The following is a 26,069-nucleotide window of genomic DNA, read 5'->3' on the forward strand; positions in this document are numbered from 1 at the left end:
AATGTGGTTGGCAGGAGAGGTAAATACAATCTATTATGCAAGTATTGAGAGGGAAGGCAAGCCCAGAATAGGGCCTAGGAAGGTTTGCTGTGGAGCATGATGCTCTACACTGAATCTTAGGAAAGAGTAAGAAGTAGTGGAAGACTATTTATTCTAGGTAAGAAACATAAACATGAACAGCATAAACAGGCATGTGAGCAAGTGGATGTTTTTAGCAAATCAAAAGAAGCTGAGCATCCACGTATGCTCTAGTTCAAGTTGAGAAGTAGCAGGAGCTGGGGTGCTTGCCTATATTCCAGAGATGATAACACCAAAGCGTTACAAGGTCAGGTTTGTGTTTAAAAAAAAGCAGCCATGTGAAGGCTGGATTGGAGGGTATAGTATAGAGAAGCTTTTAGGAGTCTTAGTTGTTAACTATGTTGTTCTCAGCAACAATTTCCCAGAAGAGACCATTGTTTTGCTCATAGAGAACTATTAACTTGCCATTCCCACCAAGTGCAAATTGTCATGTACTGAATGAGGACAGAGCAGGATACACTGCCCTTGACACTGGCCAGCACCATGCAGACATAAATACAGTAGCTCTTCTGAAGAAATAAAGATGGACGCACTGTCAGCAGAAATCACAAATTTATTAACTCTTAAATATATCAATCAGTCATTTACCATTATGGCAAGAAATATATACAGTGTCCCATGGTAAACTGCAGTGTTTCAAAATGATAGAAGATAATAAATGTGTAGTTCATTTGTGGTGGAGAGAACAAATCACAATTTCCTCACATCTTAGTGCGGAAGACAAACTTGATCTACAGTAATACTTCAACACCACATGCTAAAAGTGTAAAAAAAAAACACTCTACACCTATTTTTTTCTTTAAATACATGTATGCCACATATAGCTGCTTCACAAAAGGGTAAAAGAAATTAAAAAGGGAAAAATGAGGCCATTATTTTTTTCACAGATCTCATTGGCAGGTTAACATGGCTCAATATATTGACTGTATATATTTATTTTAAATATATATTGTTTTAAATTGTGTAATAATTATCAGAAAAGCTTCAACCCATCTACCATACATCCACTAGCAATAATATCTAAGATGATTAGTAATCAACACAGAAAGGTCAGATGAGAGAAAAGACGAAGGGTTGTTTTTGCTGCTTTGTTTTCCTTTTTTGCTTCTGCTTTAAAAACAGGCTTCTGAGGACTGTGAATTACTACCGTTAAAATAACAATGATGGAGATTCCATGCACTGTAAAGCATTTCAGAGAAGAGAACAAAAAAATCACAGGAATTCAATCAACAAAGGAAAAATGAGAAGCACAAAGAAAACCTAGGACATTTCCCTTTTTGTTTTAAACTGGAAAATCCTAACTCCTTGGAGGAAGATAACGATACTCTGATTCAAGAGAGAAGCTAAAAAACACAAGTCACAAAGATCAAGTTCAAAACACGTATGAGAATGGCAAACATTTGTAAGCCTCTCTAACGCTAGAAAACTAGCTAGTGATGATGCAGAAGTGACCCTTTCATTCCCCAAGGCGGAGGTGAGTGCGTTTGCATAACACCCCCTCTGCTATCAACTTGGTATCCTCCTGGCAACTGTCCCAATCAGTAAGACGTTGCAGTCACAGGAGGAACTTGCTTTTATCCTAAGTTTAAACAATTCAAATACCTCCAACATAGTTAGGATACCTAAGTCCAAAGTAGAGCTTAAGCAGAATTATAAACCTTTAAAATCTTGACAACATTTTTGTGGGCCCTGAAGATGATCAAAAGTGCTAGTTAAGCCACCTTCAAAAGGCTTTTATTTCCTTTTTACCTTCATTATGCAAATTTCACTTTTTTTCTTTTCTCACACACTACTAGCCGGCCTCCTCAAAAAAGGAAAAGGGAAGAAAGTTAGAAAAGAATGGAACAAAAGAAAAATAAAAAAGGAAGCAAACGAAAGGAACAAAGAAACAGGATAAAGAAAAGAGATCACAGATTCGAGAAAGAAAAACAATTCAATTCAGCAAATTCACCAAAACAATGTGAATATATCCTAAAGTGATTAAACTCAGAAATGATGTGAATTTTTCCAGTTTACACAGTTTGACCAAAAAGAGCATGGCTTTATGTGGTAGCAAACCAACTGATTCTTGCTTCTACTTTCATAAGTGATTTTGCCCACATATCAACCCACTTTAATTGCTAATCAGCAAAACTTCCCATGAAAAATCATCCATTTTAACCAGGATCACACCAGGAAACTGAAGGTATATGTTTTTACCTTAAAAAAAACAAAAACAAAAACAAAAAAACCCAAAAAAACCAAACAAGCCAAAACAGATTAACAGCAAAGAGTTCTAAAAAATTTACATTTCTCTTACAAACTGTCATTCAGAGAACAATAGTTCTTAAGTCTGTTAAATCTTGGCATTAACAGAGAAACTTGATGAAGAGTTGTACTTGGAATATTGTGGATTTTTTCTTTTTGTCTAATCTCCCCCTATTGTTTTGCCAACAGTAATTTAAGTTTGCACGGAACATCCCCGTAGTTGAAGTGTAAACAATGTATAGGAAGGAATATATGATAAGATGATGCATCACATATGCATTACATGTAGGACCTTCACAACTTCATGCACTCAGAAACATGCATGAAGAGGAGGAGAGGACGGCCCAGGGTCACCATCCAGGTGCCTTGAGAACAGAGAATGCAGAAGTGGCACTGTTGATATTTAGCTGAAAGGAGAAAGGGAGAGGAAGAAATAAATTATATTGTTTTACAAAATATCATCAAATTGCTTTGCCATAGATTTGACTATGCTACAGTTTTATAACTTGGCTAACAAATAGATTGAGAACACTATGTATAAGAGATGTTTGCTTGTGATCATTACAGGAAGAAACACACAATGTTACACAAAGACAGTATTAAAATAGAAAATGAGTATTAATTATTTTTTCACACAAAGCTAAGCTAAAAATAAAGAGACAGGGACCCAGGCTTCAGTCACGTTATTAAATCTAAGTATACATCTTAAGCATTCCTGTTTACTGGACAAATTAGTAAATGAATATAATCTTTTTGCTGAAATAGACTTAAAATTCAAGTTCATCCTTAGTTTTTGTTATTATTATTAGATTCCTTGGGAAATTAAACCTAGAAGTCAATTTAACAAGGAATATAGTCTCAAAAGTAGAGAGAACATGATTACTCTCTTTAATTGGAGCTCTCCTTTGCTGAAAGCAACAGCTGGGAGCACTATTTGTTAAAAGCTCTGATAAGGTTTAGTTCTCTGAATGAGGCAAATATTCACAACAGCACCATACATATCTGAATACTTGTAACCCAAGTCTAAGAAACAACTAATTAAAAACAACAATAAAAGCATGAAGTTAATTACAGTCAACTTTCAATTATCCTCTGGAATTACCCACTTTGTGAGTTTTAAATTTCAGCTTGACTCCTCCTGTGGCCTGTGCTCATGGTCAAGCACCATTATACTCAGTCAGGCACAGCAAATTGATTTACACATTCACCATAGCCAGCTGCTTATAGAATTGCAACCTCTTGAAAGAATGGTTAAGACACCAGAGGATTCTAAAGCTTAATATAAATTAAGTAAGGATAATTGAGAGTTATCTGAACTGACCTAGACATAATTTACTTTTGATGTGAAAACTTCAGGATTCTAACATGACATAATCCACATGTTGGAAAAAATTCATTTCAATGTTTATTACCTTTAAAATAAGGATTATGCTACCAAATAGGGCTGAATGTTAGATTCAAAAGCTCATGCAAAATTGCTATGAATTTTCAAAGACCGTGTATGTTTTTCATTGAATATTATGCAAGAAAAAATATCCTCAAAAGGAAGGAAAACAGCCATGCAGCTTTTCATTCAGCTCCAATCACAAAGTATCACGGAGCAGGATGTTACTTACAAGACCCATATGTGAATGATTTTCAGGCCTTAGATGTTTTGCCACAAAGAGGTGCCTCCTGAGAAGTTTTCTTTCCCATTTGGAATACAGGGTGGCCTATTAAGAGAAGCCCCATTTAAGCCACCTGGCATAAAATGAAGTTTTCTTGAATAGGCTTCATCCCATAAACACTTCAGGGAATTGTAAAAAAACCTAACCCTCTGGTACTGTATGAATGTAACCCCTTCTATATTAACTGGTGATTTGTGCTGTACCTCTTTGGGGTAAAAAACACACAAAAACAGGTGTCTTCATTATCTTCATATTCCTCTTGTGTTTTTCTCTTAATTACATAGCTATGGTTTTGGGAATAAATTTCAGCCTATCGTTTGGTTTTGTTTTTTTTTTTGTCCCTGTTGACCCACTTTTTACAAATCCAACAGTGATATATAAGTAGTAAGTCTATACAGAAGGCCTCTGAAAACCACTGTGGTATGTTATCAAACTAAGAAATCATGATGGATTCTCTGGAGTGAGTTGAATGGCTGTTTGTATGAACCCCCATTCCAAATCCCAAATATTAACAGGTGATCCTGGTGAGATAATTCGGAAAGAGATCAACAGTGGACCAATCTTCTACACTGAGTTTAAACGCTTCTTGTTTTCTTATCACTCCACTTTACTAATAAACCTATTTTCAATTATTCCTCTTTACTCTAGTTGTAACCGGCATTCCTTACCAATAATGTTCTCTCATATTAAACTAAATCCTGATATTGTACTTTTCTTCACGATGCTCCTTTAGCCTGGACTATTCTCCTTTGTTTTTTCTATCTTTCTATGTCTCTAAATTCTACTCATCATTTAAGATTTTGTCCAAAATTCTATCTTATACACAAAGTGTACTTCCAAACTGTTATAAACAGTTTACTACACTGTTCATGAATTTTACTGTATTCTTAAGTTGATGATAAAGTTTATTATATCATTTTTTTCTTTAGAATCAATGATTGACTAAATGAGAATGCATGTTCCTTGAAAGCAATATCTTTTACCTTGTGTTGAATCTGGCGCAGGTTAAGCACCTAGGAGATTCACAATAAATATGTGCCTAATCGCTGACTGGAAAAGCAAATGATATCTGAGGTAGAGTGGTGAGGTGAGAACGACATTGCACTACCTGACAATGGCCTTTTAAAAGGGTCTCTGTAACTGAGCTTTAGGGGATCGTCCATGAAATGAAACTCCTGATAATATATTGGCCATTTTAGAAACTCCACCCTATGCTTTCCTCTGATATCCCCTTCTGTCAATTGAGAAAATGAAGTCACAAATATTTTGCCTTATTATACAAATCCCCTAGATTTAACACTGTGAGATTTTGATATGGTAGTCTCTAGTCCTATCCAAACCTATTGTATACTGCTCTATAGCAAGTTTCAACCCACAGATGGCTGATCTGATTGATCTTTCCAGAGAATCATAAACCTTTCCCGTGAAGTCATTTATTTTCATCAGTGTAACCAACTACTAGCATTAAATAACATATACCACGCTATTAACAATGGAATAAGTAGAAGAAGCTGACCATGGGTGTATTAACAAAGAAGCTGACAGCCTGGGAATATTTACTTGATGGGTACTGTTGGTGACCCCGAGCGATGAAAATGAACATTCTGCCACTTTCCATCCCGACGGTGCCACACACGAGTCTCTTCTGACTGCATTGTCTTTGGCATTCCACTGCCATCCATGTACTGTGTGAGCCTAATATACGCTATGCAGGCGGCATCATCCCCTACCAGGTGTACATGAGGGTTTAGAATAATAGTGTGGATTGGTTTATTGCTTTTGGACAAAGCTGAAAGAGAAAAACATGAAAAGCAAAATTTAGTTTCTATGTAAAGGAAACTAAAACCAGTAATAACTTCAGTTAGGACCAATACATGAAATGCCATTTATTCAGTCAGTAATTAATTAGTTAATTAATCTACTATTTATACTAATCTGGTACTGGGCACTGTACAAAGCAAGGAAAGAACAAAAGTGGACGTAGTCTTTCTTTTATCTGGTTTCCTTCACAGGCACTTATATGCTCCTCTGGAAATACTGATCGGGTGAGAAAGCTGGAGAGATATATTTATTTACGAAGGAAAGTGGTTAGAAACAGAAATCACAACGTGAACAGAGGTGAAGAAGGCCTGGTCCAGGTGTGCCAAGCAGTTCCTGTCTTTTCCAGGAATGAACTGCTGGGACAGTTGACCAGGGATCTTGCGGTGGTGTTTGTTTTTGTTAGTTGGTGAAGTATGTGGGAGAAGGGCAATATATCAAGTTTCAGGTATGGATATCACTGTCTCCAAAATAAGGCTGGCGGTAGCCTTTGAACAAGCCTATGAACTTGTTTCTCATCTCATCCTCTGACTCCTCCACATACTAGAGTCTATTCCATGATAGTCCACTGTGATCATTTGATAAACATTCAAAATGTGGTGTTGGCACACAGCCTGATTCTGATCTTCTAGCTCTTTCCCTTGCTTGAGTAGCCCTCACTATGCTCCAGACTCTGGTGTTTTAACAGTAGCTACCAATTCTAATTATTCAATTACCAAGAGATATGAGGAGGACTAGGGCACATCACTTACTGATGCTGTTCCTTTCTTAGATCACTAGAAAACATTGAATTGTTTTTAGCTGTTATCCAAACATGCTTTCCATTCTCAGAAAACATCTATTCAAATTATACAAAATATTATTATAGTCACCTGAATACCCCATTATGAAGGAATTACATTTATGGAACATGATGTATAGTGTTATGCTGAAATAGGTTAAAATATTAATGGGTTAATTCTTTCATTAGGGATCAGACGATGTCAACAGAGAGTTAGTTGGAGGAAACATGAGATGCTATCAGAACACTGGAATATAGGGAATATGATAACATTTACTGAAACTTTGAGAGAGAATTTATCAAATGGTTCTTTTTGTTTATTTGTTTGTAAATGCCTGATGCATATAAGAAAAAGTAACTCATTCAACACATCTTACTTCGAAAATCCATGCCAAAGCAGACATTCTTATCAAAGCTTATAATTACTGAAAGTGATGTGATTATCCCAATTATTCCTATAATACATTTCTTCTTTAATTCAATAAGATCTCTGCAAAAATAGTACATTCACTTAATGCAATATGCAAACACAGCATAATGTCTAATGTCATTAGGTGTAAGGAAAAAGAGAAGGATAAAGGGAATTCCTGGTTTACATTTTTCTTGATGACCTGAAGGATTTCTGCAGGATGAACTTCTTTTGTCACCTTCTTTGAAAAGTGGTGGTTTCCTCTGAAACTACCACAATTCTTAAAATTTGAATTGAAAGATTTATCTGATTACTCAACTTGATTTTCATTTTACTTTGAAAATAAGCATCACATATGCTTGAAAGCACTCTTCTATGTTGAATATTTTGGCATGGTGTGGTTTTTAAAAATTTTTTCCTTTTCTTATTTTTAAAATTTGAGACAGGATCTCATTCTGTCACCCAGGCAGGAATCCAGTGGTATGATCAAAGCTCACTGCAGCCTCAATCTCCTGGTCTCAAAGTGATCTCCCATCTCAGCTTCCCAAGTAGCTGGGACTACAGGTGCTTGTCATCATGCCTGGTTAATTTTTGTCTTCTTTGTAGAGATGGGGTCTCAGTATGTTGCTCATACTGGTTTTGAATTTCTGGCCTCAAGCTATCCTCCCACTTCAGTCTCCTAAAGTGTTGGGATTACAGGCATGAGCCACTGTGCCTGCCTAATTTTTTTATATATAGTTTTATGAAAACGTGAAATAACATTTTTTGTAACTGATTTATAGCCTATATTATACATTAACTGGAACTTGCTTGAAGTGTATTCTATCAACATTACTCCTTTTTTTTTTTTTTTGAGATGGAGTTTCACTCTTGTTGCCCAGGCTTGCGATCTTGGCTCACTGCAACCTCTGCCTCCCAGGTTCAAGCAATTCTCATACCTCAGCCTTCCAAGTAGCTGGGATTACAGGTGTGCGCCATCATGCCCAGTTAATTTTGTATTTTTAGTAGAGATGAGGTTTTACCCTGTTGGTCAGGCTGGTCTCGAACTCCTGACCTCAAGTGATCCACCCGCCTTGGCCCCCAAAGTGCTGAGATTATAGGCATGAGCCACGGTGCCCAGCCAACATTAATTTTTTACGAAGATATTTTTTAAAACACACCAAAACTGTAAGCCAAGCCTGACATATATTTTTTTTTTTTCAATTTTGAATACAAAACAATTGTATGTTTCAAATGCTGGATGAAGGTGAAAACTCTCATTGTAGAAAAGAGCCAAAGAATCTGCAAATTTGGGAAAAATTCAGAGACATTTAAAAAGGGCATGTTATTAAATTAGGAATAAATGTACCATTTTCGAAGTAGAATCGGTGAAAATCCATCCCTTCCACTAAATTACCCAGAGCTTCAGGTTCAAAAGCAGTAAGGCCTGGGTCACAGATTTTTCTGTAAAAGAAAAATAAAGAAAATAACAAATTAATAGGTGCTTTAATGTGTTTTGTTGTTTCATGTGTAAACATTCTGATTTATTAGTTGCTGAAGGAAAGAGCCTCTAAAAACAATGAAATAAAAATGTTCTATCAAAAACCTTGGCAAGGTGGGTTGGGGAGCAGACTCTGAAAAGACATTTTGCAGAGAACTCCGATAGGAACAAACTAATTTATCCAGTTCAAGCAGATGATAATATACAATATTTTAGGAAGCCCCCTTTTACAATTTCTACTTTTTTATTTTTAAGGTGAATTTTCCAGTTTTAAGTTAATCAACCTTAACTCTTGATTGAGGTTTACTATTTTTTAAAAATGCTCTCCAAGTCGTTTTGTCCAAGTTTAAGACACTCTCCAAATCCTATAAAAGTATCTTTGAATCTGAAATTAAATACTTCTGGAATAATAATAATAATTATTATTATTTTTGAGACAGAGTCTTGCTCTGTTGCCCAGGCTGGAGTGTAGTGGTGCAATAATGGCTCACTGCAGCCTCAACCTTCCAGACTCAAGCAATCCTCCCGCCTCAGCCTCCCTAGTAGCTGGGAGTATTGATGTGCAGTACCACACTGGGTTAATTTTTAAATTTTTATTTCTAGTAGAGATGGGGTTTCCTTATGTTGCCTAGGCTGGTCTCTAACGCCTAGGCACAAGTGATCCTCCCACCTGACCTCCCAAAGTATGGGATTACAGGGGTGAGCCTGGTACCGTGCTTAGCCCTGGAATAATTTTTGTTGGACCACATCTTCTACATTCATGTCAAACATGTATATGACAATTGACTTGAAAGAAAGTATCACACCCTATACTTCCTGGCAATGTCCACGAGACTTACATCTTATTATTGTGTTTAAGTTTATTTTATTTTTAAAATGAAATCAATAGGAGGTTCAAATGCTCATACTGGTTTTCTTTCTTAATCCTAGAAGTATGATTCAATAAAGGGGTGTGCAATTTTAAATATTTGAAAAAAACCAATGAGCTTTCTTTGGAGAAATTTATTTATTCAGTAAAGAATTGCTGAACGCCAAGTATGTGGCAGATATTCTTTAAAACAAGCAATTATAATACAATAATCAATACCAGAATAGATGAAAATGTGAAGTGCTCAAAAAACAGATTACTAATAGACAGTGAACAGGAAAGGTTTAAGAGAGGAAGAAAATGTGAGCTGGGCTTTGAAGAATGAGTAAGAGTTTTCCAGGTATGTGGGAGGTGGTGGGCAGGGGGAGGACAGCAAGTGCAATGGTCTGCTGCTGTGAAAATGCAGAGTACGCTTGGGGAATGATGACTGGTTGCTTGATGTGGAAAGCAAGGTCACTGTGTTATGTGTGTAAGACCCCTGGAAATGTAGACAGGAAAATATTTCCTTTGGGCCTATGGTGATCAGGGTAGGCTTCTCAGAGAAGGTGACAAGATCTGGATTTGAAGAACGAGTGGGAGTTCACAAGGTAGATCAAATGGAGTACAAATCAAAGGATTTTGGACTGTTTATTAATTTGCCCCAAAGGATAATACAGTGGATGGGGCCACACCTAATTTCATAGAGAAATTCCCCTTTGGGGGTGGCAAATTTTTTTAAATGTTCAACAGAAATACAAATTTCAAAAGTCTATCTCACTGTACTTCCTCAAAGTGCAGTACTGTTTATAGAACGTGGAACTGGTATTATTTAAAGAATACTTTTAAAAAGTAGAAATCACAGTGGATATCCTTTGTGCCTTAAAGATGGTGGGGGCAAGGATTACAACCTTCACTTCAGACTGCCTGCTGGGTAGGCGTTTCTAAGCTTAAAATCAAATATATATAGTCTCTTTCTAAGAAGCAAAATGGGAAGAACAGCGTTCCTATGGTAACAAGAATTTATTCTGCCAGGGGCTATTACTTCCTCTATAAATATGGTTTTTGGTTGTCATTATCAGTGAACCAAAATTTCTTACTGCCTTACATCAGTACTAACATAATCTAGGAATCACAGGGCCATGATGGATCTTCTTACCCAACCATGAAAAGAGTCAATATATTTGGAAATGTTCCTATCTATCTATCTATCTATCTATCTATCTATCTATCTAATCATCCATCTACCCTATAAAAGGCTTTGGATTAATAAAAGATCCACAAAGCTGCCATTTGACATGTGGGTGTGTGTGATCTGAACAGGTGTTCTAAGGACCAGTTGACAGGGATACACCAGTACATTCTACCATCCCAAAAGCTCTTGAATGGCAGCCCTCTTGGATTAGCTCTGGCTGGAAAGTACAAAATCAGGGCAGATTATAGGTCTCCATAGGCAAAGATATTAGTGAACTGATGTGTTCCCAAGGTTTAGCATTATTTAAAATACCCTATTTTAAACTGTCTGAGAATATAGGAAACATACACTTTTGCCTGGCTACAATTGCTCCCTATATAATAGTAGTATCTGTTTATAAATTGAGAAAGAATAGAAAAGAAGCAGGAAAAAAATTCATACACAATTTTACCTCTCAGAGGCAACTTCTTTTTTTCTTTTTTAACAACAACAAACACAACTTTTTTATCATTCCACAAGGAAATGCTATTGCAAAAACAAGATTTTTTAAAAAGCAAATATTCTTATTCTTTGAATAATCATATGTATCTAACAAGGATATAACAGCAACAAGAATTTTTAAAAAGCAGGTTCTATGGCACAGTTATAAACAATTGTTTAATAGGGAACCGTTGTCTCTGAAAACAGACTGTTCTTTTTAACTCCAATTTTTACTATATCTTTTATTCCAAGTATGCCTTATTAGGTCATGATAAAGAATTGATACACTCATACACATGTATATGCATGTGTTTATACATATATGCACACACATTTAATTTATAAGAAGAAGCTCCTGATATAGTTTCATTCTTACATTTAGCTAATCTCTTCCATATTTTATATTTGGTGTTTATTTATAATTAATGATAAAAGTAATACTTGCTTACTTTTATAAAAAGGCAGGAAAAAAATTCACACGTAATTTTACCTCTCAGAGGCAACTTCGTTTTTTCTTTTTAAAATTTAATTTGGCATATTTCATTCCACTTTTAATACTTTTTATTTATTTATTTATTTTTGAGACGGAGTTTCACTCTTCTTGCCCAGGCTGGACTGCAATGGTACGATCTCAGCTCACTGCAACCTCTGCCTCCCAGGTTCAAGTGATTCTCCTGCCTCAGCCTCCTGAGTAGCTGGGATTACAGTCATGGGCCACTACACCTGGCTAATTTTGTATTTTTAGTAGAGATAGGGTTTCTCCATGCTGGTCAGGCTAATCCTGAACTCCTGACCTCAGGTGATCTGCCCACCTTGGCCTCCCGAAGTGCTAGGATTACAGGTGTGAGCCACCATGCCTGGCACTTTTAATACTTTTTACTTTTGTAGTTTTAATAATTATGTACATACTCTTTTATGTCCTGTTTAATTTTCAGTAAAAATATCATAAATATTTTTCCAGGTTGCTAGAAACTCAACATAACCATTGTACCAAAGATGACTTAATGGAAACTGTACTGCTTCAGTATATATCTTTGTTCACAAATTTTTGCTCATGTTTTACATAAAAAATTTATACTCATGTTAAATTCTTATAAATAGAATTATAGTATTACAGTAAAGTGAGCCTTTATAAAAGTTTTCAGGTATATAATTACAGATTATATAACAAAATATATTAATAATCCCCCCATCTCTGCCATCACTGCCATCCTGAAAGTTTGCACCCCATTGTGTTTTATTCCATTGCATAGGAAAGTCACTACTGTCCTGTAGTATCTGCACCTTGGCGGCTGTCAGCAGAGTTTATATGTCTGCTGATTTTATAGGCAGAAGAGGCTCTTGCATTCAAGTTTGCGTATACTTAATTAGTAAACATAAACATGCCTTTATTAGTTTACTTGTCATTTATATTTCCTCCTCTGATAATAGTCAGTTCATGTTCTTTACCTATTTTTCTACTTTTCAATCATATTCACATAATATAAAAAATTAACTTTTGACATATGTTTTGAAAATGTTTTTCTAAGTTTGTTTGCCTCTTACTTTTATTCTTGGCTTTTTAATTAAAGTATACACATTTTACCTATTTAGGTATAATCATATTATATTCTCACTTATGATTTTATCTTCAGCTTTTGGATCTTTCTAGCCAGAGATCAGATTCAATCTCTGTTTTGCATTTAAGTCTTTCGCTGGAGTGGAACTCATGAGTTGCATGGTGTAAGGAGAAGGCCATATTTAAATTGAATGCTTTATTTTTACTTCAGCAAAGTAATTTCCTTCATAGTTCCTATGATCCAGGAGTTTATAAACTTTAAATAAGCATTAGAACCCATTCCTCAAGTAAAGTTTTCCTTAAGATACAAACATATAAAAGAGATGGAGATAAAGTTGAATTGTACTGGCTGAAGAGAGAAGGCTGCCTCATGTCACCTCCTAATCTCTTTCTCTGCCCCAGAACCTCTGCAGAACTGCAAGGGAAAACATTTCTTAAGCTGAAATGCACATTTTATGTGCTTTCCTTTTTTGCGTGTGTTTTTGCTCACATGAATTGCTCTGCCTGGATTGCCCTTTACTCATCTGGACTTGTGTGTGTGTGATGCGGGAGTGGTTATACATCTGCGTATTTACAAAGAAATCTCCAATCACTGGATCAGAAGTCAAGTCTTCTCTCTGTGAAATCTTTTTTTCTTTTCTTTTCTTTTTTTTTTTTGAGACAGGGTCTCATTCTGTCACTCAGGCTGGAGTGCAGTGACGTGATCATGGCTCACTGCAGCCTTGACTTAAGGCCTCACTGGGCTTAGGTGATCCTCCTGCCTCAGCCTTCCAAATATGTGGGACTACAGGTGTGCACCACTATGCCTGACTAATTTTCAAACTTTTTGTAGAAATGGGGTCTTGTTCTGTCACCCAGGTTGGTCTCGAACTCTTGGCCTCAAGCAATCCTCCAACCTCGGCCTCCCAAAGTGCTAGGATTACAAGTGTGAGCCACTGTGCCTGGCCTCTGAAATCTTAAATAAATTTTTCTCTCCTAGGGCACTTAGTCATTTATACCATGAAATAAAACTATTGTTGACATATCAAATCTAGAGTTAAATATATGCAAATTTAGATATATTGAAGAATGCATTCATATAACAAATATATTTACCATATGCATGAAAGCAAAGTAAACATCTGCTACTCACGTGTAGGCTTCAAAGTCCCCGTTGTTGATAGCTTCAATCAGTTGTTCGGTGACTTTGATAATCTCTTGCTTTCGTGCTAAAGGCAAAAATAAAGAGTTGGGTGAGAATAAAAGACAAAAGTCATATAAAACATTCTTTTTCACTTTTATTTTTTGAGATAGGGTCTCACTCTGTCACCCAGGCTGGAGTGCAGTAGCGCGATCATGGCCCCTTACAGCCTTGACCTCCTGGGCTCAAGTGATCCTCCCACCTCTGCCTCCCAAAGTGCTGGGATTACGGGTGTGAGTCACTGTGCCCAGCCAGAATCTGCATTTTAACATGACTTTCAGATGACCTCTGAGTACATTCATGTTGGAAAGCACTGCTATTTTCCATTTGTTTGAAAACAACAGTCACCTGAAAGGTCAAGGTTATGTTTTTTTTTTACAACCTTAAACAACTTGATTGGATTAGTAAACATATTTCTCCCCATAGTTAACAAATGTTATTAAAAACAATAATCTCAAAAAGTATCATTCTAACAATATAGGTCTATCTTCAGAGTAAAGATGATATCTTGCATTGAGATATTGAACTTTATATAATTATTTGCATTTTCTCACTATTCTGCTTGACTGACTCTACAAGAGGATGCTGACACTTTGGCCTTTGTATTTAGACGAATGGCCTTTAGTAAACTACAAATTGAAGAAGTGACATATGAATCAATACTGTAGATGTAGGCAGATAATCAGATGAAAGCCTCTAGGTATAGCTGTCAAACCCAACACCAATCATGATCTGTTTCTATTCCTAGCCCATAATTGGTGAAATTATTAATAGTTGGTTTGGTTCAAATCCTATCTATTCAGTGAATTTGTTTCTACTGACATCTGTCTCAAGTGTTCTTTCTCTTTTTTGAAAGCCTGCAGAATCTGTATTACTCACCTGGCAATTATGCATATGCTATCTCTTGATACCTTCTTTAGTTTAAAACACATTATTACTTGTTTTAAATTGTTATTAAACTTTCTGTACTGTGTAATGTGTCTTCTTCATTAACTTAAAAGCTCCCCGAGGGCAAAGAACATTTTATTTTCTTGTATAGCCTAAAAAGCTTTGTTCAATGTCTTTTATGGAATAGATGCTCAATGTTTGTGAATTTAATCAATTGAGACTAATAATAACCTTTCTTTATTTCAGAACACTGTTCTCTTACTTATAAAATTACTGCATGAAATATTTTAGAAAACAAATTTTACTGGATTTTAAGAATATTGTGATAGTCCCTTAAAATCACTGACGATAGACTGGGAATCACAAAATGTTACCTCCCATCTTATCTTACTGAGGTAGTGAGGCTGCTATTGATCACGAAAAAAGCTGACCTCTGGTTTTGTTCTTTACTGAGTAAAGAAACCAGTTTGCACTTTTTATGAATCTGATATTCATCAAACAGATTGTAACCACAAACTTAAATGCTTACTTTCACTCTGAAACTTCAGGTTACCTAGGTGATGACAGTATTTAAAAATAAGTTTTCTATAAACCAAATTTTACTTCATCGAGACTCTATATGAGACTATATCATAACAAATACAAGTAATAAACTATCCTATAAAATGTGATTTAGTTAGTCCATAATATGGTCGCCAACAATGTCAAGGTCTATAATATTAAAAAATCACTAATATGGGTTATAATTCATATTTAGTTAACATAATCACTTTTTGTTTATGTAAAGTAACATAACACAGCTCCTACAGATGTCCAAAAGATTTCTCGCCCTTGCTCATTTGATTGATGAATATCAATAATACATTTAAAAGCAAAACATACTGACAGAAGTGGTATCAGGGCATGATTTTGTAATAAGGATGCTGCCAGTGACACATTTTAGCTTAATTCAGTTAGGCAATAGGTGATTCATCCGTCTGTGGCCTCAACAGTATGAACATTTGGCAAAAGCTAATGACAGCTGACCCGATTCTGGAACATAAGGGACATGGGTGAGGAGGATCTCAGAAAATAAGATGATAAAAATGTGACCACCAAAACTTCCTTCTCACATGAAATCTTCATTTCAAACTAACAGATTTTTATTTTATTTTTTTTGTCTGATATACAGCTGACAGGAAAAACTACAGTTTAGAAAACATGGCCAATTTGAAATGAGCATAAGATGAACGTCCTTCGTGGAGCTTCATTAGGGTAAGCCTCAGTTTATAGAGTGTGAAGAGTTCAGGATCACTTCCTGAAGTTTCTGAAAGTCTCTGCACTGCCTCACAAGCATAATATGGAATTAGAACCATCGGGTGTATATGGCCGCCTCTCACTTTCCGAACCACTACGGAAATACACATTCGCTCTTCAATATATTGCATGCCACAACTGGCTTAAAGGTTGTCCTGCATAAACAAAGCAACACAAATTGCCGTCTCTCACTTCTTGTGCTTAGAAACGATGGTGCTTTTACTGGCAGGACAACACATGGGAATTAGCCAGGATGCTTCTGTGCTGTATCATCATAAAAACAATGTGACTCTTTTGGCTTAGGAGGGGCCTGGAACTCAGGAATCTTTAGAGAGCTTATTTCCCTGGGGCAAAGAAGCTTGAGTGAGTCATAGGCGGCACATGACAGCTGACTCTTTAAAGGAAAGCAGAAGGCTGGAAATGAATCATTTGTATATAGTAGTCAGCTTGTGGTTGGAACTGTTGCCACAAGCCCAGCATCTCACCTAGAGGAAGAGAGGGTTTGGTGCTAGCTAGCTCTACTCTCAATCAGCAGTGAGGTTAAGGAACAGTTACTGTGCCAGGGCTTTAGATAGACAAGTTGTGTGGGGAGGGGGTCCACTCTCATCTGGCCTTTCCTCTTCCTGAACACCAACTAATAACCACTCCAAAAGTCAAAGTGGGGAGAGCTTGTGACATGTTCCTAATTATACCACGATGAATGGAGAATGTACCAGTAAAGTGTTCCCTGAATACCACAGGCTTCTTCCACTCCACAGCTAGCCATTTAATCACAGGAAGCTGTTTACCTACTAGGTTTACTTCTAGTGCTCCAGCCTATACTCACAGGACACAAAGTACTTTCTGGGGATTTCTAGGTTCTTAGGAAAAGGAAAAGGAGAAAACCAAGTGGGAGAGATGTTCCAGGTTCTGAGTGGAATTACTTTCCATGCAATTATGCAAAAAGAATTGGGAACATTTTCACTTTCAAATTCATACATTTTTGGCTCTTGTTCTAAGAGGCCTGGAAGAGTAAGATAAGGGTGTGAATGATGCCAGTGTTTGAAAACAAAATAAAACCCAAGAACTGAAAGTAATTACATAATAAAACAACTTACAGATTTCCACATTTCCTCAAACATTAGATTTGGTTACTATAACAATATTCAGATACGCAGTGATTATTTCTTGGTTTAACAGATAAAGGGATTATGGGCATTGCCCAAAGGTATGGAGTTTGCTGATCACTCCTTCCCACCTTCTTGTCTTGGAACACTCTCCTTTTACTTAACTCTCTTGCTTTTCTACATGTTCTCATTATCATTTGCCATGTTATCCTTCCCTACCTGGATATTAAATGCTTCAATTCCTTCTAAAGACTCAATTTGAGTCCCTCTCCTTATCTCATGCTGCATCCCTAAAGTCCTGTGTACACCAGTGCCTTAAATAGTCATCTATATTCCAATGACTCCCAAATTGCTAACCTCCTTCCTAGACTTTTCCTTCAGATCTATGTGTCAAGGCCTATTTTTTTTTTTTTTTTTTTTTTGAGACGGAGTCTCGCTCTGTCGCCCAGGCTGGAGTTCAGTGGCGCAATCTCGGATCACTGCAAGCTCCGCCTCCCGGGTTCACGCCATTCTCCTGCCTCAGCCTCCCCAGTAGCTGGGACTATAGGCGCCTGCCACCATGCCCAGCTAATTTTTTGTATTTTTAATAGAGACGGGATTCACCGTGTTAGCCAGGATGGTCTCGATCTCCTGACCTAGTGATCCACCCGTCTCGGCCTCCGAAAGTGCTGGGATTACAGGCATGAGCCACCGCGCCCGGGTCAAGGCCTATTTTTGATCCTCCATTTGGGTATTTCAAATGGACCTCAAACCCAACATATACTGAACTGAGCTTAAGAACTTCCACCACTACAAGCCTGCTTGCTCGTCCATGGATCCCCATCTTGGTGAATGGCATAGCAAGATCATCTCTCAGTTGCACAAGCCAGAAAGAAACCTGAGGATCACATTTGACTCCGTAAGTCCAGCACCTCAATCAAATCCATTGAATTCTGCTGAATTTGCCTTCCTCTTCTTTTTTACTTTTTTTCCTCTTCACCCCTACTCTGGGTACAAGCGTCCATCATTTCTTGTCCAGGCTCTGCAACAGCCCTCTGACTTAGTGTTTCTGCAACCAATTTTGCTCTTCACTATTCTGTTCTCTACAATGCAACCACCTCTCTCTCTCTTTCTCTCTTTTATTTAAATGCCTATCTCTCATAAAACCCTCTATTTGAACTCTTCTAAAACCTTCTCACTGCTCTCAGGATAGGAACCTGAAGAGAGACTACAAAACCTTGCATAATCTGGGCTCTGCCCATCTCATCAGACTCAAAGACTCTTTGGGTTTATCCTCTCTAACGCACTCTTGCTCCCTTGTTTTACCAATTCAAAATGGACACACTGCCTCCTATTACCAGCCCTTCATATGTCCTGTCTTCTCTTCTTGGAAAACCGCTCCCCCAACCCCACCATTTACTCCTACTTCTTTTATCAGATCTCAACTCAACTATTATTTCTTCAAAAATGCCTTCCCCGGGCCAGGTGCGGTGGCTATGCCTGTAATCTCAGCACTTTGAGAGGCTGAGGCGGGCAGATCACGAGGTCAAGAGATTGAGACCACACTGGCCAACATGGTGAAACCCTGTCTCTACTAAAAATACAAAAATTAGCTGGGCATGGTGGCGTGCACATGTAGTCCCAGTTACTTGGGAGACTGAGGCAGGAGAATTGCTTGAACCTGGTAGATGGAGGTTGCAGTGAGCTGAGATCGCGCCATTGCACTCCAGCATGGTGACAGAGCAAGACTTTGTCTCAAAAAAAAAAAAAAAAAAAAAAAAGCCTTCCCTGACCCTCATGTTAGGTTAGGTCCCTGGGATGTTATGAATTCATACATAGCTGACACCTGATCTTTTTTGTTCGTTTTTTTTTTGAGACGGCATCTCGCTCTGTCGCCCAGGCTGGAGTGCCAGTGGCGCAATCTCCGCTCACTGCAAGCTCTGCCTCCCGGGTTCATGTCATACTCCTGCCTCAGCCTCCTGAGTAGCTGGGACTACAGGTGCCCGCCACCACGCCCGGCTAATTTTTTTTTTTTTTTTTTGTATTTTTAGTAGAGACGGGGTTTCACCGTATTAGCCAGGATGGTCTCCATCTCCTGACCTCGTGATCCACCCGTCTGGGCTTTCCAAAGTGCTGGGATTATAGGCGTAAACCACTGCACCCGGCCGACACCTGATTTTTAAAAGCACTTAGTACACTTGTATTTACCTATTTATTTGCATGTAACCGATTCATCAGTTTTCTCTATTACTCTATAAGGGAGGTATTGCATCATTGCAACTCCAGCAGATAACATCGTACATGGCATATAGGAAATGTTCAATAAGTATTTGAATGAATGGTAGGTCCAGAACAAACTCAATTGGTTTCTGATTTCCAATCCAATGACCTTTTTAAAATATATGATGCTACATTATTTGGTGATAACCTGATAGCTTTTAAGAAATATAAAATTGACAAATGGAAATAATTTAAGTATAAAGCAGCATGTCTTATCGTTTATTGACAATGAAAGAAAACACTTTTTGACTTGTCTAAAACTGACCATTGAACTCCTTTCTCTTCCTGACTTACTCATTTTTGCTAATGAAACCACAACTTTGCCAGTCTCCCAGCTCAAATCCTGGGGTTTCTTCTGGACTCAATTCTTTCCTTTGTTTCCATATCCAATCCTCCATGGATCATTATTTTTCCTTAGCACTTATGATGATGCTTCCCAGGGTACATCCTTAGCCTCTTAATTATTTCATTTGCTTACTCTTGGCAATCTCATTCACTCCTCTGGCTCTGACCACATGCTGAAGACTGCCAATTCTCTATCGCTGAGACCTTAAATCTTTCTAGGCTCCACGCTCATATTTCTAACTGCATTCTAAACATCTGAATTTGTCCTGGCATTTCAGACCCAGGGTGCCCAAAATGAACCTCAGTAATTTTCTCACAAAGTCTGTTGCATCTCTGGAATTTCTCATCTTGCATAGTGGCATCATAAGCTACTCAGCTGCCCAAACTGGAAGCCTTGCTATCTCCTTTCTTTTTATTCCTCATAGATCGTTAGCCATTCTACATTCTTCTAACTCTTTCTCAGAGCCATTTCTTCCTCTCTAGGCTCACTGCCACTGCTCTGATTCAGGCTCTCAGAAGTTCCTGACCCTTCCTGCTCCCAGGTCTCCCACACCGGCCTCTCTCACTCCTCACTGTTGCAGAATCATCACTCTATAGAACAGAGCTGCCATTGTCTTCCACCTTTAAGGTTTCCAGTACCCCTCCTCTCATGGTCTAGAAGCTGAAGCCCAAAGTTCTCTGTTTTAAAGATCTTCTTACTTCTTACTTTTCCAGCTTTATCTCCTGACACTTTTTGTCCTCCAGGGCTTTTATATATTCTCCAGCCACACCAAGGGGCTCACCTTTCCTCAACTAGTCCTGGCTCTTTGATAACTGTACTTTTCCTCCCATTTTTCCTTCTGCCAGGAAATCTTTTTCAATACCTTGCTCATGTCACTTTGTCTGTATTGCTCTTCCTGAATGCTTCAGACCCAGCTACTTCATGTTATTTTGATCTTACTGCATTATCACAGCATGTTCATATATCTAACTAGAACTTGACCAGTTTATACTCTGAACACCTAGTACTGAGTCAACATCTATATATGCATGCATGTATGAATAAATATCAATATATGGTTAGACAATATATATAAAATACTGTGTACATTTTAAACCACTAGATAAATGCACGTATGTAGACAATGATCATGTATGATAGCAGTCTGGATGCGGTGGTGCTGAGAAGGCACCTTAGATACTTCAGAGTCTGCATCAGGACCACAGTATATGAGGCTGCAGTATTTCAGATGCTGGAATAGCAGCAGATTTAATCTTAAAAGTCTAGTAAGATAAACCAGATATTTCTAGTCAATGTTTACATTTAATATTTCTTTTCAAGAGGGTTGAGTGCAAAGAAATTCTAGTATTTGAACTTGAGCTTTTCAGTTGTTTAGATTTTGGATTAATCAGTTTATTGAAGTGAAAGTACTTGATGATAAGCCCTATTGAGAGGTCTAGCTGACTACAATGAAACTTGAACCACAAAATAAACTGAATTTATACCTGCAAATGTGTCTTCACTGGGATGTGTGCAGAGTATCATATGTTGAAATCTTTTAGTGAATTGTGCCTAAAAAGCACTTATTCAGTGATCAAAAGCTGTGCAATTAAAATTGTTTTCTAGCTTTTTTTGAGTGTATCATCTTAAGTTAGCAATTCTATTTATTTACTTTCTCAATATGTCTAGTTCTATTTAATTTAAATTCTTCTTTCTATATTTCGCACAGGTTATTGGGTACTTGGCTGCCAGAGACTTGAAGGACAAGGAGGCTAAGTGACTTGCTCAAGTCATCCAGCAAATTCAGAGGCTGAATTTGGGGTTAGAGCTTTATTTGGCTAAGGTTCCCCTCTGCTGTTTAATTCACTGATCTATGTTCCTTTCCAGCCCACAGTGCTTTACTTCAATATTTTGAAATCATAAACTTAAATGAACCACCTAAACGCCTTTGAAGTTACCCTGGCAAGGTGACTGACTACTTAATTACTGGGCTAAGGGTGTAATTAATCATTACATCAATTTCACACAACTGGGTGCCCCATGGTTTTATTGTCTTTTTCCATGCTGCCATTAACAAAATTAACCCTTGGGAATAGTTACTATTTTAGGCAAATATACAAATTATGCTCTTGGTAGTTTTACAGAAAAAGGTGCCTATCAACTCAGCTATATTTGGCATTCCCTGTGCAATTAGCAGCTGGTTTCTCTGTGACTTTATTTTTACTTCACTAGACTGATATAATAGGTAATGTTGGGGAGAGGAATTTTCATAATTTTGGCTTTTAAAATCAAACTGATCACAAATTCTAAAGTTGATTGATTTAATATCTATAATATTTTATTCAAATATAAGACCTGGCAATTATTAAATTTCTATTCAAGAATATTTACTGTAAACTTCTTTTATCCAGAGGTCACCTGTTGAATAACATCAACTTTTCAGCCCTTTAATTACTAGAGGCTTTCATGATTAAAAAAAAAAAAAATTCAAACCACCTTTGAACCTTGCTATATAATGCACAGTAGTTTCATAGTACAAAATGATAGTTAATTGGGGAAGAAGTAATATAAGTCTTGGCCCTGTTAAATTGCTATAGCCTAATAATAAATAATTAACAAATATTTAAGTTCAGAAAGATCTAGCATTTGAGATCATTTAGAATAAGTACAAATAGATTTATTTATTTTTTTTTTAGTTTGCAAGGATATTACTGGGTTACAGCAAAATATGGTCATGTTATTCCTAAAATTATTTTTGCTCAGAAAAGGAAATAAAATATTTACTATTAAAGAAATTAAGGGAGGTATAAAGTATTTATAAAGATTTTCATTAAAAAATGACTTAAATGTTTTAGAGTCTAAAGAAATGATCTATGATTACAGAGAACATTTGCTTATGTGAAAGAATTCATCCTGGCCACATTAAAGTAATTGGGTAACTATTCTACCACCCCCAGCTGACTTGCAGAAGCTAGAAATAGCACAGCATTGTGAATACCATTGAGTATTTCAAGTATTAAGATGTTCCATGAATCAGATAGGTGTGGTACCATTTCCAGTTAAGAGTTGATGACATGGAAGAAAAAGATTTTAAGAGACTGGCCAAAGACTCACATCATCTGCTTGGATTTATAAAGTCTCTTGGCATTCAAGTTTACACATTTGCATGATCAGAGAACTTCTAAGCATTCTCTAAGGGTATCTCTTTTCTCCACTGTGTAACCAAGGTGATGGCCACAGTTATTTCCTTGAAAGAAAAAAATTCTGACTTGGAAAAGAGACAATGAGACCAATTAGATATAAAGTTTTAAAATATTTGGAAAGTTCTTCTTTGCCTCTTTTTTGTATTTTTTGGTCATGAAAGCAATCCACCTGCCCCTAGGTACTGTAATGATTTTAACTAACTCTGCTAATCAATTTTATATTAGTCAAAACAGAGCATGCATCTTTCAGGTCAAGAGTTAATTTTTTTTTTTTTTTTTTTTTTTTTTTTTTGAGATGAAGTCTCACTCTTGTTCCCAGGCTGGAGTGCAACGGTATGATCTTGGCTCATTGCGACCTCCGCCTCCTGGGTTCAAGCGATTCTCCTGCCTCAGCCTGCCGAGTAGCTGGGATTACAGGCGCCTGCCACCATGCCCGACTAATTTTTGTAGTTTTAGTAGAGACGGGGTTTCACCATGTTGGCCATGCTGGTCTTGAACTCCTGACCTCAGGTGATCTGCTTGCCTCAACCTCCCAAAGTGCTGTCATGAGCCACCGTGCCCAGCCAAGAGTTAATTTCAAAGTGTTAATATTCTGTCCTACCTTCAGTATTAATAGCGAGAAGTATAAAAAGTGAGAATGGTTAAAATCCTTTACAGCCATGATAGTAGGTTTTAATTTCTTTCAATGATTTCTGTTGCTGTTGTTTAGCTTACAATTAATTTAGTTTCTTTTCAATAACTGGTTTCATCCCTTTATGAAAAGTATGCTATTTGAATTTAGTAAATAATAGAATTTAGTTTACTCCTGAGTAAGTTTATTTATAACCACATTTTCCTGAGTAAATAAACTGGTACATTTGTGAGTGCTTTCTTGGATCAAGAAGGCAGAAAGAGTTAAAGAGCATGTCCTCTCTACCAAATAAGCATCATATCCCTTTGCTGGTTTTGAAAAACAAACAAACAAACAAACAAAATTTCACAGTGTCGACTGAACTGTTATGTCCTTGAATTTGTTTTTTGAGAAAGAACTAGGCTGACTATATTAAGAGTACTCAAAAATGTTACTATGCATCCATAATTATTGAACTCCTTGCGATCTTTTTAAAGGCATTTTCCCCTCATCTTCTTGCTACTGCAGGCTCTCAGTCATATTTCAGTGTTTCTCACACTGATGTTGCCTCAATGAGGTAGAAGCTAAGTAGTTTTACCAACTAACATAGTATGAATATTTCAACTATAAGGATGTCATTTCACTTCTTTGTGTTAAATACTTCTTATCTTATTTCGACTCAGGAAGTCTCTTCCCCTGGAAGAGACTGTCAAGACAGCAAAGCAGATCTTTTACTACCCAGGAATATGCAGCAGCATCTCCTATCATTGTCCTTTCATGTTTTCTAACTTATTTTTATCTTCAGCAGCTGCAAAAATAGTAGCTTGTGCTTTCATTACAAAGTCCATGACTATCCAGTCCATAGCTTCCTGAATCAATAAAAGATAATCTGCAAAGGCAGATTATCTTCAGTGAAGTGGGAAGAAGAGAGGCCAATTTACAAAACATATGGGAAAATTGTACATTGTGTTAAAACTACATTTCCTCCCATACATTGTTTAAAACTACTAAAGCATCTGTAATCAATAGTAAGTGGGGAACTAGTGGAAAAAAGTTTGTAAGACAAATAAAATAATTAAGGAGTATTTTTCTAATTTGGAAAATTATGAAAAAATGATAGAACCTCTTGATATATCAAGAGTATGTTGCATTCATCTATGGCATTGTAGATCCAAAGGCCAGGGCTCAACGTAGTATGTGTGCCTATATGCCCAACTTTGATGATAACTGTAGCTTTCTCAGATGTCAGCCCATTGGACTGAAAAGGCACAGCAGCAGTCAATCTGTGTAAATTTACAAAGGTCTGTCACAACTTGCAAGACTTATTTAGGTTTTGAGGAAAATTTCTACTTCCCATTTTTACTACACACACATTCACATAGTGATGCTGAAACTGCGTTTGCAAAAATTATGACAATGAGAGAAATCTGACATAACTGACTTCATCTTGCTTTTAACCTCCCAAGCTAACTGCCCTTGCTCATTCCTGGATATAAACCAAGCCAATTATGGGATAAATTTACTTTGCAGTTTAACTTTAAAGCAAGGATGATTACAGTCCTTTCCCAAAACTACATCCCCTCCTTGTTCAGGACTGAAACTACCTTCATAAAACTAATAAAAGGCCACAAGGTTAGAATTATGGTAAAGTCCAGAATTTGCTAAGATCTATGAATAGTTAAGCAATAACCAGCTATTGTTTCCTAGTTTGCTTACTGATCAGGAGTCATGTAGCTGGAGGTCACAAGATTTATAACTTCTTCAATTACTCCTAATAGATAACATTACTATTGTAAAACCTAAGATTGGTCTTTGAGATATGTTTCAGACTTTTGCATTATGGTGAATCAACTGATGCCACCCAGACCTGTGACTCATATACAAAGGAACTGACTCAACTGGTCCTGCAACCCCCACCCAGAAACTAACTCAGCACACGAAGACAGTTCTGACATGCTTATGATTTCATCCCCAACCAGTCAGCAGCATCCTTTCCCTAGCCCCCTTTCTGCCAAATTATCCTTAACAACCCTAGCCTCCAAGTTCTCAGAGAGTCAGATTTCAGAAACATGTCCTGTCTTCCTGCTTGGATGCCTTTTGATAACTAAACTGTTTCTCTACTGCAACATCACTGTCTCAGTGTATTGGCTTTATCTGTACAGCAGATGAGAAGAATCCGTTGGGCTGTACCCATGTGATGCCTATAACTCTTCCAATGTTGTCATGCATTTGAAAGCAGTGATAAGACTCCTAGGCCCATGAGCTATTTCCATGCTTAGTTACTACACTGGTGAAAGCTTACTTTGGGAAGATAAAAATATCCTATTACACCAGAAATTACTAAATGACTCACAGTATCACAAGCTTTTTAAGAAAGTATACCTCACATTGGTACTGTATAATGTTTAGCTCTGGGACATTTGTCTCTAAATTCAGCTTAGATAATTAATTTAAAAGTTCTTGTTGAAATATTGGGACACAGTTGGCCAGATGTGGTGGCCCATGCCTGTAATCCCAGCACTTTGGGAGGTTGAGGCGGATGGATCACTTGAGGTCAGGAGTTTGAGACCAGCCTGGCCACCATGGTAAAACCCTATCTCTACTAAAAATACAAAAATTAGCCAGGCGTGGTGGTGGGTGCCTGT

General features: G+C 37.1%; 1 protein-coding gene across 50 annotated transcripts in view; it reads right to left on the minus strand.

The window, feature by feature from the left end:
- Positions 1 to 611: 611 nt before the first annotated feature.
- Positions 612 to 26,069, minus strand: part of CAMK2D (calcium/calmodulin dependent protein kinase II delta) — a 305,845-nt gene continuing 280,387 nt past the window's right edge. For 20 of the 50 annotated variants that reach the window (XM_045392793.3, XM_015450505.4, XM_065545411.2 and 17 more), the window contains 5 exons: positions 13,690 to 13,765; positions 8,349 to 8,443; positions 5,553 to 5,781; positions 3,942 to 4,037; positions 612 to 2,732 (listed from right to left, as the gene is read on the minus strand). In XM_045392793.3, the coding sequence (XP_045248728.1) occupies positions 3,971 to 4,037; positions 5,553 to 5,781; positions 8,349 to 8,443; positions 13,690 to 13,765 (467 nt within the window). In that variant the 3' untranslated portion in view covers positions 612 to 2,732; positions 3,942 to 3,970. Of the gene's footprint in view, positions 2,733 to 3,941; positions 4,038 to 5,508; positions 5,782 to 8,348; positions 8,444 to 13,689; positions 13,766 to 26,069 lie in introns of all 50 variants that reach the window. The other 30 variants (XM_045392801.3, XM_065545419.2, XM_045392799.3 and 27 more) reach the window with 2 other exon arrangements.

Source organism: Macaca fascicularis, chromosome 5 (genome assembly GCF_037993035.2).
Source record: "Macaca fascicularis isolate 582-1 chromosome 5, T2T-MFA8v1.1".
Lineage (NCBI taxonomy): Eukaryota > Metazoa > Chordata > Mammalia > Primates > Cercopithecidae > Macaca > Macaca fascicularis.